At 39.0% G+C, this 16,158-nt stretch overlaps 1 protein-coding gene and 1 pseudogene across 1 annotated transcript; one reads left to right on the forward strand and one right to left on the reverse strand.

Annotated features, from left to right (window-relative positions):
• Positions 1–23: 23 nt before the first annotated feature.
• LOC110067152 (uncharacterized) lies at positions 24–10,606 on the forward strand. Its single transcript, XM_089271188.1, has 6 exons — positions 24–382; positions 4,623–4,943; positions 5,617–5,943; positions 6,504–6,779; positions 7,224–7,309; positions 9,106–10,606. The coding sequence occupies exons 1-6, from the start codon at positions 151–153 to the stop codon at positions 9,775–9,777; spliced, it is 1,914 nt and encodes a 637-aa protein (XP_089127314.1). The 5' UTR covers positions 24–150; the 3' UTR covers positions 9,778–10,606.
• A 2,941-nt stretch (positions 10,607–13,547) lies between these two features.
• The window catches only part of LOC149105691 (hematopoietic prostaglandin D synthase-like), a 38,971-nt pseudogene continuing 36,360 nt past the window's right edge, over positions 13,548–16,158 (reverse strand).

The raw sequence follows: 16,158 nt of genomic DNA on the forward strand, positions 1-16,158 counted from the left end.
TTTCCATATATTTTTTTCTTCCCGTTTGATTTTCTTTGTTGTAAATAAAGGTGAACCCTGCGAAGGATAAAGTGAAACTGCGGAAAAGAAATCTAACAGTTAGCTTGGTAGTCGAGTTTCTGAGACCTTCGTTGTTAAATCGAATAGAGCATGGATAAATCTTCGACATCTTCCTTCAAATGTGGCGACGTTCTCCACAAAGGTTCTTCGTTTCTTTCTCTTATTTCGTTGTTGTTGATCGTTGCGCTGTTTTTGAGAATGGAATCGATAAACAGGAAAACGGAGATGAACGAGCTGCGAATTTCCAAAGTCGACAGCCGCATCGAGGAGATCGGATCACAACAGACAACATACTACAAAAACGAAATGGAAACACCAGAGGGTAAGTACAGAGGTTTGGTTTTTGCAGCATGTCTGTAATTCAGACCAGTTGCAATTAGTGCTAAGCGCAAAGTTCGAGTAGATTCTGCGGAAGGAAGCTATGTTCGCCTGCGCTGAAGGCATAACTCATGCTGTTACCATTTGGTCTGAAGCAGTCTATGAGGATGCAAGAAAATACTGATGGTTACCTTTTAGAAGCGATCGAGAAATATTTGCGTCAACATGCACAACAGGAAAATTTGGCTTGACATTAGAAAACTGATATGTGTGAATTAAGAATTGCCATTGGATAGAATAAGGAGACCTCAGGAATTACTTTTCTTTTCTTTTCAGTATTGATCGCATAAGTAATTATTTGATTGATAAATTCATATATTAATTTGTTTTGCTCGAGTTTAACTTTGGGATTGGCGATTTTGTGTGTTTGAGGGAATTTGTTTTCGACTTAGCACGTCTTTTTGTTTAACGAATCAATCACCTTCGACCTTCAACATGTCGCGAATAGCTTCTTAACGGCTGAAATTACAGACGTCTCCCCCTCCAGGCCAAATCTCATTGTGTACGAGGAGGGCGGAACGCGATTGATATCTCAGGCTGCTTTTGCAAATTCATTTCTAATAGAAATACAGTTTCCTTTTCATACATTCTGGAAGAAAAGCAAACATTTCATAGAGACTGAAAATAGATACTTAAAAATTATTATGTTCAGCGCATATAGCCAAATATTCGGGCCTGAATTTGTCCGAATAAAGATCGACGCACGAGATTCAATAACGCCTGTCTCGAAATACACCCAGAATACCATTAGAAACTACCTTGGAAACCGGCCTGGTTTTTCAGTTTCTCTGAACTCGACTTGAATGCTTCACTTATGCATTCTCGAATGCTTTTGCAAACTCCAGGTGTACACGGCGTCACGATTGCATATTCGATCGAGGCAAGAATACTGGCCTGTATTAGCGCAAGTTGAGGTAGCTTCAGCTTCTCATAACAGGAACAGAAAATGCACCCGTAACCTCCATCAATGATTCAGCACTTGATTTAAACCAAACCGGGAAACAACAGGCGGAAGCTATTCGTCTGGATCGGCAGGCAAAGAAATCTCTTGCGCTACTGATTATTGCCAAAAAAGCAACTTCTTTTCACGTCTGGTTACCCCGCGAAGAGGCTGACCTGTTTGGTTTGCACGTCCGCGAAAGCGTGGAAAAGCGACTTGTTATATTTTTAAGCACTGGAGAATGCTTCAAAAGGGAGATTTCAATCAGAAAGCCATCATGATACATATAACATAAGGGACGGACCATTAGAAAAGTGATGGGGGGAGGGGCACTTTTTCAGATTCTAGGAATTTTTTTTCACGTCCACTGCTTCTGCAGGATTTTTTTTTTCGGGGTCAGGTCCCTGCACGCCTTTTTGTGGGGGGGGGGGGGGGAGGGGGAGGGGGCGCTATTCTACTGTCATAATCTTAATCTTGACACACGCCACAATCGGATGGAACCGGCTTCAAACAAATAATTTTTATCTTTCACACGGTTGTTTTGCTTTACTGTCAAAATTATACTCCGGGGGAAACAAAACCAAGTATCAGACCCATTTAACTGCTATTGCTTGCATTTGTTGTTTGATGTTTAAGGAAATATCTTCAATTTTGTTTATTCATTCCCCTTGTATGATAAAATTCATTCTTGGCATGCCGTGAATCAAAGTTTTTAGCAAGGAATCTCTGAGTGGCCGTCCAGTAACAAATATGGGGCCCAAGGGCTTATTCCCCTAGAGGGATCTGGGGTACATGTTCCCCCAAAATATTTTTGCGAAATTGAAGCTTTTTTGGTGCGTTTTCCACGATTCTCAGCCGATAAATTTAATGTATTGATTGGGCTGAAATGATAATGCTACGTTTACTTTGTCAAAACCTAAAATAGATTGAAACAACCTATACTAAACGCATCAATTGAGTTAACACCTCCGAGTCAATGATTGTCTTTGATTACGACATTTGTCCAACGTTGATCTTAGCGGCCGTCTTAGGGGAAGTGTTACGGTTCGCCATGGATGTGCACATCTGTGTCTACAATCGTCATTTATACATGGTCAGTTGTGAAATCACGCCTATATGTCGAGGTATGTGCTTGCTTAAGTGCAAACGAATCAAGGAAGATGGCTCTTCATCCATAAGGGTTAATTTTTCAGCAAGGGTGTTTCGAGCTGATTTATTAAGTCAACCCTGGGACATTCTCAAGGGACTTTTTGATCCAAATGAAATGTGGCTAAAATGGAAGGCGCTATTTCTAAATGTGTGTGATGCTCACGCTCCGTTAAAATCCAAACGTTTGCGTCTTTCAAAATCCTCTTGGATTACCACCAGGCTCAAAAAGAGATTGAACTATCGAGACCATTTGAAAAAGAAAGCTGTCAAAAGTAACAGTCTGAACGATTGGAATCAATATCGGATATTAAAAAACCAAATAAACAACGAAATTAAGATCGCAAAACAAGATTACCATGTCAACGCTTTTAATAAGTTCTCTGGTGACACTCGGAAAACGTGGCAAACTATAATAATGAACTAACTTGACGTAAATCAAATAGAATAGTTATAAATGAAGTTGAGTATTATAGACAAACATCGGAAAACCCGTTGGAAGCCGCGGAGACTTTTAATACATTTTTCTCAGGAACTGATCCAAATCTTAGTAAAGATGTTGCAGAGGCAGTCGTCAGCTATACCGAATTTCTAACCGAAACTGACAAAATGTTTTCCTTTGAAATAGGCAGTTAGCTCAGTTTGTTTAGATTAGGTCAGTTTGTTTAGATTAGGCTTTTATTCTTTGTAATTGCTTTCATAATGACTATATTGTTTAATTTTTACATTTGTAGAGAGTTTTGCTTGTATACAACTGAGTGGAATTTACCGTGTATAAATAAAGTGATCTATCTACAATCAAGGACAAAAGTCTGACGCGAATACAACTTAACCTGCCTAACCTCGCCCCTCCCCCCACCCCCCATACAATGTTGCAAACTATGTCCCGCAATTTCTTCTGATTTTCCACATTGTATGGGGTGGGAAGGGGGAACAGTAACGCGTTTTTAAAAAGGAAAGCAGCGCAGGAAAGCAGCGCATGTTTAGAGACTAAGCACCACATATGACCCAAGCTCACCATGTGAACGTCATTATTGCATTATAAAATAGCAAAAATATACATCAGAATTGTTCCTTTTAATCATACATTATTCTTTTGGTCTTTCTTTCCTTAATTTTTTTTTGTTAATTTTAGTTTTGTTGCAGAATTAGTATTTTTTTTTCACATTCGCTTAGGATTAATCCTGTTGACCAATTTAGTCCGGACGTTTCCTTATTATATGTGTAGTTCTGACTTCCCGAGACAGTAAAAAAAAAAAAAAAAAAAAAAAAAAAAAACCAAGATGGCAGATTTAATGACCTCATGGTACGTCACATGCAAGCTGGAGGCTATGTCATTAGAACAGAAGCCTCTAGGGGCCTTCTCCTTACCCCCTAACCTTCCCCCTCTTCTTTTTGGACAAGAAATTGCTTTTACTTCCGAAGGTCAAGCGGGCTTTTTCTGAGCCGAACAGTTTTAGAAAAAGCCCGAGTCTGCTGATCTGAGTTTAGCTCTAGGATTGTGGCAATACAGCTGTTTCGTCAAAGGTTGTCCCACAAAAGCGTAAAAATGAATGCGCGACAATGCCGATTGGTATTGTGGGTAGTATTACTACCCACAATACCAATCGGCATTGTCGCGCATTCATTTTTACGCTTTTGTGGGACAACCTTTGACGAAACAGCTGTATTGCCACAATCCTAGAGCTAAACTCAGATCAGCAGACTCGGGCTTTTTCTAAAACTGTTCGGCTCAGAAAAAGCCCGCTCGACCTTCGGAAGTAAAAGCAATTTCTTGTCCAAAAAGAAGAGGGGGAAGTTGCTTGATTGAGGTTCACGTTGTTTCAGCAAGAATGAAGCGGAAAGCATGAATACACCTGCTTGTGCTGTTTCTTTTTATCACGCTGAAACAACTGAGGGCTTCAATCAAGCAACTGTAATATAAACATCAGGGTGTGTTTTGTTGCACACGCGGCTTGTTTCCTTGCGGGCTTTTAGAAAAATGATCAGGTCTCATCGAGACACATAGAGTTATTGCTTTTTGGATTTGCTTTTGTCACTACTTTGGGACTTTCGAAAGTGTTAATTAATGATAATTTTAAATTCCTCTTCCTTACAGATTCTGAGAAGAAATCAAATGCAATATTTCGACGCAGTTTGATCTCAATCGACAACAGATCTTTCACGTTAAAAGATGTCCGGAGTGAAATCACCAAACAGTTCAGTAAACTCAAGCCAGCATCACTGTGTCAGCCATTGGAGAAAGTTTGTGTCCCAGGTCCTCCCGGCAAGAAAGGAAGCAGAGGCCGTCAAGGAAGACAAGGACGGCAAGGTGCCAAGGGTAAAAAGGGAATGCAAGGCATCACGGGTTCGCCTGGTAGTCACGGCAAGCAAGGCATTATGGGAAATCAAGGGATAAAAGGAGAAAAAGGCGATAAAGGTGAATAATGGAACGAAAATCATGAAGCCTAAAAACCGAATTATACCGTTGGAATTGTCATTGTGAATAACTATTTTTGCTTGTCACAACAGTGTGACAATTCAGTGTTCGTCCGTCTTTTCTTTTCCTTCCTTCCTTTATACCTTCGTTTCTCTACTCCTATTTATTTAGTCAGTTACTTCTTTAATGTATCCCTCTGAGTTCCTTTCTGTACGTTTCTATTAAGCTGAATGTCTGAATATCAGGTCATCAAACAGTCGACGCTCCTAGAGAAGACAGGCAATTAGAAAAACAAATTAACGCTGAAGATAAGTTGCTTGACCATGTTGCTGTTCAGTAATTGATCACAGTCTAGAAAGCATAAATGTCCTTCTTTTCAGTAGTCTTCTCAGGAATTTAATTATCCATTTCAATGAAAATATTCCTCCCGAACTTTGGAAAAACGAGGAAACGTTGCATTTCGTAGACCAACTTCAGCCACTGTACACTAATAGCTGATCGTGTATGATCACTCAGCCAATCAGATTGCAGGATTTGAATAGTGTCCAAGTAGAATTCTACTAATACTGAACAGGCGTACAGCGTCCTCTATGCGTCTATCCTCCAATTGATCATGCGCGAGGACCAATCAAAATGCGAGAATAATTTGACATGCATGTGATATAATAAACAGGTGATGCCGGACCGAGAGGGATGATGGGATTGAAGGGAGATCCCGGCAAATCAATTTCATCTCCAGTGGTGACTGCTTCGCCCAACACTCGAACGGTCACTGAAAACCAAGCTGCCACATTTTACTGCTCGGCCAGCGGTAATCCGGGACCAGCAGTGAACTGGTACAAAGTTAGTGGGTCTCTTGATAAAGGACGAGTGAAGATAAACGAAAATGGAGGGAGACTGGAGATAAAACGCACGACCCACAGTGACTCAGGGCAATACATGTGTACAGCAGTCAGCATTCTGGGAAGAGATAGCAAAAACGTGACCCTTGTAGTCGAAGGTGGGTGGATTGCGGTGTCGTCTTTATGTTTCTAAATACAAATACAGTTGTTGGCTTTTTGCTTAAGATCGTAGTGCTAAGGAAAAAAATTAAAAGAAAATGTTGAATGTTTACAGTGGTTAATGTACTTAGCTACAACAAGCTAGTTCTCAGGTATCAGTGCCACTTAACTGAAAGAAAGAAACATTTCAATTAAACATGGTAAGCTTAAAAATCTCAACTGGTAGGAGGCAGACCAGTTGGCTATTTACAAACATGACTGACGAGTTGAGCTATGGTCTACCGAGAAACAACTCCAGGGAAGAGGTCAGAGCGGGACTTGAAACCGCAACGTTGAGATTTCAAGTCCAGCGCCCTAACCACTCAGTCACGCTGCCTCCCTGAAGGAAATCTAAAGATGTCATTCTGCGACTTCAGAAGCAATTAACACTCCAGTTTATAATAAATCCCTCGATCGAAAAAGAAACACAATCCAAAAAACCCAACAGAGAGAGAATGATATGATTATTTTTGGTACAACGAACAATTACCAATCTCAGTTAATTTTGCTTTATTTCCAGTCGCTCCAAAGTTGACAGTGGTTCCTCGGCAGTTTTTGGTCTTCAAAGAAGGGACAATGGCAACGATTTCTTGTGAAGCGTTTAGTTACCCTCCCTCTATCATCGCATGGACACGCTCCTTAGCTGCTTTGCCAAAAGGAAGAAGTACTGTCAACAAAGGTTCTTTGAGAATTCGAGATTTTTCTGTTGAAGACACTGGATTGTACACGTGTACAGCTAGCAATAAAGTTGGCAAAGAGAGCGCTTCCACTACGTTAGGAATTCAAAGGAAACCAGGTACCAAGTCAGAGTAAACACCCGCATATAAGAACAAGTGGATTGAGAACATCAGGCTGAAAGTAATGGCCAATTAAGCACCATACATATGAGAACCAATTCAGCCTGATAAAAATATCTTCTTATATAAATAGAAAGAGGATGCCGGAATAAGAAAGCAACCATATTAAAGTACTATGGAGCAGTGGTACAGGGATTATAAATACATATGTATAGTCTCCGAAGTTATGTTAGTTATTTCTCTTCACGCCATGAGACGCATAAGGCTGTATAGTCTCGGAAACAGTTATTTTTTTTTTATTTTCAGTTAAATGTGTAAACCAGAATTTCATTCACTGTTTTTGAAAAAAGAAATGTTCTCTTCCCCTGATGTTGAGCTACAGTTGTGCAAACCGGCTGTAACAAGTGTATGGCAACTCATTTAAGCACCTTTCTCACTTCTAGTGAATTCTTGCGAAGAGGTCATCCTCAAGTACTCAGCAAGAGCGTCTGGAGTGTATGAACTGACAGCAAATTTTTTCAGATATAGGGTGAGTATTTTAACAATGCGAAATTCGAAGCTATCAGTATTTCTCATTTGAAAGTAAATTGTTAATTGTTGGGGTAGCTCATGTCTTGTTCGTGTAGAATAGACCCCTGCACAACCCATCCGGTGGCGGATCTAGGGGAGGGGGCCCCAGGTCCTCCTTATTTTGGGTAAAAAAAAAAAGAAAAAATCACAGAAGGAAGAAAAGTCGGCAGGGCAAGCAAAACAACCCCCCCCCCCCCCCCTTAGCTCAAGGTCTGGATCTGCCACTGCCATCCACCGCTTGTCTCTGCGTTGACTCGATATATATCTAGTTTCAGTTTCTACTAGTTTTCTGCAAAAATAAAATTCAGTGTTTTTTTTAGTGACTGAAAGAATGTTATGAACACCAATCTATTGTCGCATAGTCCGAAAGAACACGAACTAAAATCTGCAAGTTAAAATACCAGACTTTTAGGAGGGTGGTGACTTTTACTGCTAACGGGTATTAGTATCACCCAACTAGTGGCCTAATGCAAATCGTGCATTTTAATTGGCTACGCTAGTAATAGTCCTCGAGTAGATAAATAGTAAATATTTCTTCAACTTGCATTTCCTAACTTTATTATCGCCTTTTCTGTCCGACTAGTTGGGTGATACTAAAACAATAGGCCAATTCCGATATATTAAAATTCTAACTTGGCTCCGAAGCTTAGGGGAATAAAACAAAAGAAATTAATTATTCATCCTCATCCTCAATGCAATTTCTTTTGTTTTATTCCCCTAAGCCTCGGAGCCAAGTTAGAATTTTAATATATCGAAATTGGCCTATTGGACCCTTGCGGGCTACGGGTCTGATTGTTAAATAGTTTTAGTCTTAGCAATAGTCCAGGGGGGAAAGGTGCAAAGAGGTTAACCCTATGTGAAGCACCAACCCGTGAAACAAGGTCAGACCACAGCACCCGGGAACTACGTGCTCTACCCTTCTTGATCAGTGTGTGGGTTCTTTAACGTCCTATGCTCACCATGTAACACTGAAGGATGCAGGAGACGGAGCCTACGATTAATAGTCCTTATCCGAGAACACTTGAACGTCTAACCATTTTGTAGATATATTACAAAGGCAGCACATTCTCCTCAGTTATTTTAAGACCCTGAGTGTTGGTCCGGTCTGGGGCTTGAACCCTCGACCTTCCGCACAGCAGTCTGGCGCTCCAGCAACTGAGTTAATCGGACGGCGTTCTAAGATATTTTCCCTACGGTTACCAGACATCTTAGAGACCCTTAGAAGGTGGCTAAAAACAGTTTCAAGCACTTTCCAAGAAGTACATTTTCATGGATTTGCTCTATCATGTTGCTGAAAGCGTTGCTATCATTTTCTTGATACTATATATGTTACTATAGCAACAGTATGACCGGCGGGAAAAAACCTATATTTTAGCTTTAAGTACTTTTATTTTACAAAAAGGCATTCTGAAACCCTTTTTTATTATCAAAATTTGATAAGCCGGATAAGATGCAACTCTTGGCAAAGTTAAAACAAAAATCTGTTGATAGGGTTCAGGGCCACCTTAACTTTTCGAAAGTTTAAGGTTAAAAATGGTTAAAAAATTTTCCAAATTTTACGACTGCGGCTAAATGTTTGGCCCGTTTTAAGGCTAACAGTCAACCCCAATGAAACCCTTCATCCCCATCAAAACTTTTTCTTTTCTAAGGGCCTCCCTCTCCCAAAAGTGCGTCTAGCGGTCGGTTTAAAAAATAAGCTAAACGCGGAAATGAAATATTAACAAATAAACAAGTGTATAATTACAATCTTATCAGGTATACTGTGATGTCACAGCTGATCGTAAAGGATGGACTCTAATCTCCCGATTCTCAAACAGCGACTATAAAAGTTGGGCACTCGAGGATGTCAGCTGGTGGTACGATAAAAAGGTTGCCATGGGAACAACAAATAGTCCTTCAGTCAACACTGACATGATCTCACCCGCCTTTTGGTTGGTCAGCGGCAGAGAGTTTAAGATCACGCGCAGTGATGACCCTAGTCACACTCCTTTGTTACAGACCACGGGTAACTGTTTGGCTGGACAAACATTCCGATTAAAAATCACAAGTTATGGCGACTTTAGAAATGGAAAAGGTTATTCCAGAGGCCGGTGTCTGGGAAGCTGCACGGTTCAATATGGCGGTCAGTACAGGTCAACAGACGGGTTTCAACAGGCTGAGTGCAGTGGAAACATCCAAAGCGCCAACAACATCGGCTTCTGGTGTGACCTGAATAATGGTGATGGAACAGTGATGATGATTGGTGGAGGAGGACGTAGTTGTGCACGTGCTGATCACGGGATTGGAACAGCACAAACTGGTGGTGGTTCAGGCTCGGGCAGTGGTAATAAAGGCGATGAAAACGAAACTGAATATGACTTTGGGAATAATGTTGATACAGAGAATGCCCCATCCCAATCATATTCATTAAATTTGTGGATCCGTTAAAATAACCCAGATCATAAGCTGCTCCTTTAAAAGGTTTTTTTTCTTCTTTTTAACCTAAAGTGCTACTATGATAAAGTGTGCGTCTTTTCTATTTCAGACGTTTTAAAACATACACAAGTAGACTGTATGAGAAGACAAATGCTTTTTACTAATTTCAAATATCTCTTTTCATGCCAAAGATTACAAGTTTCGAAAATATGCAAATTTGCCAAGTGGTGAAGTCGTAAACTCAACCAAATTTTGATCAAATATGACGAAGAATGATATCTCGGCGAAGTTGTATCAGAAATATTTGATTCTTTGCAAAACAGATTCTACTAGACGTGTCCTATAATATGAACCTATCAGTTTTGTTACCATGGCAACATACTGATATTAAAAGCTTTTCTGACCACCTTTGGCGTTCCCTTTTGATATTTGCCAATGGTGGCTCATCTTGATGATCCAGCAAGTATATAAATATGTTAGGTCGAGTTTGTGGCCTTGTTAAATATTTCTCGGGCTTAAAAGAAAAACGACTGACAGGAATAATTACCATAAGTCGTTGGTAATCATTATAATTCTTTATATATTGAGCTTATTCATAGTACTATAGTTATTAATCTGATAAAATTACAGCTTGAAATGGCGCGTAAAATTGATTATATCTACATTGAAATTAAAGTTTGTGCTGAAGGGCTAAATTAACTAGTCGGCTTTCTTGTTAGCTTACCGTGCAATTTATGTTCTATGTTGGCTTACATTATTAATTAATAATAGACGTATTCAATTTAGTATAACTTTATCTAAATCGTTTAGTAATATAATAAAGTTGTTTCGTGTATTCTTATTGCTCCTGTGCATAAGACATTGTTTTCAAGATTCCACAATTTGAAGTAAAGTGTAAATGAATGTTTCCATTAATCCTTCGTGTAAAGAGAACAGTCTTTCCCACCCTTCCCCGTACCTTCTCTTGTAAAGTGGCGAGTCAGGTGCGAGATTCTAGTTAGTAACCTTGAAGATAAAAATGAGCTGTTCAATGTGAGCAGAGCATGTCTAATTGAATCTCCAGTTTACTGCATTCGAAAAGTGCAAGTGCGGATAAATCCATTCTTAAGGCCCGTTTACACAGGCGATTTTTGTCGCGGCAACTCGATGCAATTTTTGTCGCGTTAAAGTTGCATCAAGTTTCAAACATGTTCGAAACCCCTGCGGTATCGCGGCGACAAATCGCACTGAAAATCGCACATGGTTTACACGTGCGATTTTGAAGTTGCAACTTCAACGAGACAAAAATTGCATCGAGTTGCCGCGAAAAAATCGCCTGTGTAAACGTCTATCTTGTGTGAGTGCATGTGTAGAACGATATAGAAAGATAACAAATTAAAGACAACGGTTGATTCCCGAAGGAATAAGTGTGTGGTGTCTAAAAATGTGAAAAGTGAATTGATCAACATGATACGAGCATGGGACAGGGAAAAATCTGAGTGGGCGCTCTATCCACTAAGCTAGAGAACTCATGGAGAGCACACCTTCAAGGATGTCTTGCGTGCAAGTGATGTAGCACGTCCGGTTTAAGCTGTAGATACCTTAACCCCTATATCAAATTAAAGCTTATAGACCTGACTATCAAACTATACCAAGAATTTTGAAATTAAATGAATTGTCGAATTTTTCACAGCCAGTAAATCCGAGTGCCTCAATCAACTTTTGAAAGGTACAAGTTAAAGCGAATTTTTTTTTTTGCCAATTTAATTTTTTCCTCGGTTTCAGGGTCCAAAGCGCTAAAAAAAACCTTGTCTGCGTTTTGCCATATTCGATTGCAGTAAAAAATAACATGCAGAACATTTTCGAAATAGAAATAAAGAAATGTGTTGTGATCGTACAAAAATCGCTCAGGGAGAAAAAATATGTCGAAATGAACAATTCGCAAGACACCTTTTTGTTGTTCATATTTTAAACTAGCTACTGTTCAAATGTGAGGGTCATTGAACAAATTCCATTGCGCATTCCTACTGCGCATAATTTCACGCGTGATTAGCGTGCGCGCATTAAAAAATGGCGGCTTTTTCTTTACAGCTGGACCTCGCCATACAGGTAAATCGTCATTTTCTCGCAAACGAATATGGTGACCTATCATTTTTTTTCTGTTGTTTTGAACTGAGTAATAAATTTCTCTGTGTAAAATAAATATGGACCAATTCTCAGTGTAGAACAAAAAACAATTGTCGGAAACGTCAATTTAGCAAGCAATTATGACTACAACATGGGGCTATTAGAAGGATTTATTGGGTATAAAGAAGGTGCTGTTGCTCCTAAACGAACATGGGGATCCCTCACATTTATTTCAAATTTTAAGTTCCTATAATACAAACAATCAGTAGGCAAAGTTTCACAAATATCTCAGTGCAGGTTCTATGTCAGTGGAATGACCTTAAGTGTCTGCTTCAAGCGACAAAATTTATTCGAGAAAACAGCGCTAAGAAAAATCTCTTCGCAAACAAACCCACAAACGCCTTCAACTGGGTTCTCAGATAACTGAGCCAATCAGTGCAGGAAAAGTTAAAGGAGCTCAGTCATGGTTTGCGCATATTGAAAAGTTTGGCCTCAATTTTTCAAATTCGTCGTTTTGTAATCCGTGTCAATCTTCTCCATCCTTAGCCATCCTTGTTCCTTTATGGTTTATCATTATGTCTTGGGTGTTTTTCTATCTTATTAAACTGTTATTTTCAGGTTTGCTACCTTTTAAAGGTAATTTTGTATGTGGCCAAAATAACTCAAAATATCGTGACTGCTTTCCTTTAACTACCGTTAATCGCCTGGTGAAAGGTACGCGTTTATTAAATCCATTTTGAAATCACTGGCTATCCTTGCAATCTGATTGGCTCTCAATGGTGCGATTTATTCACGAATCGCACTATTTTTTGCTCTAAGTCGCATCTTTTTCTCAGCCATTGAGAATGGGACAGTAAAACAAAACAACAAATCAGATTTCAATATTAGTTTAAAGTAAACAATAAAATTTCAGGAAAATGAAAGGCAAAAAGCCATTGTGTGGAGAATTTAGCAACTAGTATTGCCAAAACTTTGTTGTTATTGTGGGTTTTTTTTCCAAAAAACTTGACGAATGTAATTAATTACAGTTTCTAAATGACGATTATCAGCTCCTTCAGGCTGAACACCTACTTTAATGGAAGTTTCCAACTTTCAGTGTCCATTTTGATGAATATTTTGGCGATGTTTCTTCAACATCTGCTCAAAATCCGTATGATACCGAGTCCAGTAAAACATAAACAAACGAAAACCACACAACAACAAATTCAGGGCCATCTCAAGAAGGTAGATGTTTCCAGATTTCTGGTAGTTTCAAACGAAGCAACGATGCAAAGATTGGCAGTTTCAAGACAGAGCGGACAAACCTTTACGAGGATTGCGACACAGTATGGAGAATTTGGAAGGGAACCTGACCATAGATTGGCAGTTTCAAGACAGAGCGGACAAACCTTTACGAGGATTGCGACACAGTATGGAGAATTTGGAAGGGAACCTGACCATAGACGTTACTAAAAATAATTAGGAGACCTGCATCCTGCAATAGTTTTACTATTGCTTGATTGCGACCGGGGAGGGGGAGGGGGTTTCATGCTACAGAAACCCAGATAAGTTCCAGCCTGATGGGCCACTTGGCTGTTATGCAGGCTTTACCTTACCTTACCTTGCTTGCGAAAAAACCTCTGCACATAGGTACAATTTGATCCCAGTAGCTAAAAGATTGTAATATTTGTATTTACTTATAACAAGATCTGCCGGTGCTTGAGCTTGAGCTGGAAGAACATAATCGCATGTCTTACCTTGTCACCAAGAAAAAAGGGACCTTTCAGAAGAGCCTCGAATTTCTGCAGCCAGTTGGAGGTAAGTGTGTTTTTAAAGAACTCTTTCTTCATTTCCTCCTGTTAAAATAAAAAAAGCCACTAGTTCACTGAACGAGAAGTGCTTTGGTTGATGAAGCCATGCCTCCATGAATTCTTCCGGAAATTTTAGCTGAGAAGAGAAGCCGTGTATCTTTCTTATTTTAAAATCATGGGTTTTGGAAGCCATCTCGACGGCTCAGGGTCAGAAATGACAGTACAGACTGTATGGGAGTTAGATGGCAAATAAGTTCCTAAAAAATTGACTTCTGAAGAATAGCAAAATTAAGATACTAGACAAAAGATTGTGAAAGTGAAGAATGATCATCGCAGTAAATTTTCCAATTTAAGCAATTGGAAAGAAGAAACCTGAAAAAAATCAGGGCTTCAACGGGATTCGAACCCGTGACCTCCGTGATACCGGTGCGATGCTCTACCAACTGAGCTATGAAGCCATACATTGGGAGCGAGGTCAATTAATTGAGTTCATATCTTCCCGTACGGAGTGAAATGATGTGAAATATATATACGGGAAGATATGAACTCAATTAATTGACCTCGCTCCCAATGTATGGCTTCATAGCTCAGTTGGTAGAGCGTCGCACCGGTATCGCGGAGGTCACGGGTTCGAATCCCGTTGAAGCCCTGATTTTTTTTCAGGCTAGCTTCTTCTTTCCAATTGCTTAAATTGGAAAATTTACTGCAATGATCATTCTTCACTTTCTTCTACAACCGCAGTTCAAATATGAATTATTTCATATACATTTCACATCACAAAAGAGTGTATTGAATAAATTAACGGATGCAGCTGAGCTAGAAAGCGTCCAGTCGCGTTTTTGATCTTCCATACATTTGTCAGAAAAAAAAAAAACAAAAATCCGTGAACTTGTACGCAACTTACAAGTTGGCGCAAACCTCGCGAATAAAAATGATAAACAAATGTATTAAAAATTAAAAACTCAAATAAACACTTTCAAGTACAGCTACATCCACAAATTTGATCAATACAATCCTTTCGATTATTATCTTAACTTTTATTTGCCATTCATAAATTGCGCGGAATTCGATTTTTAAGAAAATTATTTGCCATAGGATTGCGATTAAAGCCCTGTTATTTGTGGGGCGTGTTGCCTACCCGTCAAGATGGCTTCCAAAACCGTGATAAGGTCTAGTGAGTTGTTAACGTGTGCAATGGCATCTGATCTCATCGTCAGTTTGTTATGTTATGATATGTTATGCTATGCTATGCTATGCTATGCTATGCTTTGTTATTTAATCTTATTTCATTTTATTTTATTTTATTTATTTTAAATTAGCATATTAGTTTAGTTTAGTTCAATTTAGTTTAGCTTAGTTTAGTTTAGTTTAGTTTAGCTTAGCTTAGGTTAGTTTAGCTTAGTTTAGTTTAGTTTAGTTTAGTTTAGTTTAGCTTAGTTTAGTTTAGTTTAGTTTAGTTTAGCTTAGCTTAGGTTAGTTTAGCTTAGTTTAGTTTAGTTTAGTTTAGTTTAGCTTAGCTTAGGTTAGTTTAGCTTAGTTTAGTTTAGTTTAGTTTAGTTTAGTTTAGCTAAGCTTAGCTTACCTTAGCTTAGCTTAGTTTAGTTTAGTTTAGTTTGGTTTGGTTTGGTTTGGTTTGGTTTAGTTTAGTTTAGCTTAGCTTAGCTTAGCTTAGCTTAGCTTAGCTTAGCTTAGCTTAGCTTAGCTTAGCTTAGCTTAGCTTAGTTTAGTTTAGTTTGGTTTAGTTTAGTTTAGTTTAGTCTAGTTTGGTTTGGTTTGGTTTGGTTTAGTTTAGTTTAGTCTGGTTTAGTTAAGTTTAGTTTAGTTTAGTTTAGTTTAGTTTAGTCTGGTTTATCTTAGTTGAGTTGAGTTGAGTTGAGTTGAGTTGAGTTTAGTTGAGTTTAGTTTAGTTTAGCATATTAGTTTAGTTGCGTTGAGAAACTGAGTTCAGTTGAGTTGAGTTTAGAAACTGATTTGAGTTTAGCTTAGTTTAGTTTAATCTCAAGACTATAAACCCCCGGCGATTCGGACTTTGTAACTTAAGACATTTTTAGTCTCGTCCGTTTCGAAGTAGAACTTAAGGACACCATTACGAAGATCAACAGCACCATCACTTATCATGTCGGCTGTCGCTTCATCAAAAGGGTCATCCGGACTCATCCCTGTAAAGTACAACAGATATAATCTTTTTACCGTTTGAGGACGCCCAGGTAAAAAGGACGGGGGGTGCTCATCGGAAATTTTAAAGAGAACTCTCACGAGGTATACCAAGATCCTGTTTTGTGGGCGTGGCTTGAAATTTTTTCACCCTTAAGAGGAACCAATTCTAAAACAACCTGTTAACTGACACATAATCTTTAATTGATAGCTTTTAAGACGACTGCTTCATTTTCTCTTGCTTTTACTCGTAAAGTTGATGATCAAATATCTCCTTTCATGTTTTTTTTTTAGCTCAATACCCTACAAGGTGCCGCAAAAGATCCCTCTATGAACCTTATGA

Source organism: Orbicella faveolata, unplaced genomic scaffold (genome assembly GCF_042242905.1).
Source record: "Orbicella faveolata isolate gen_17 unplaced genomic scaffold, um_ofav_v1 contig_34, whole genome shotgun sequence".
Classification (NCBI taxonomy): Eukaryota; Metazoa; Cnidaria; class Anthozoa; order Scleractinia; family Merulinidae; genus Orbicella; species Orbicella faveolata.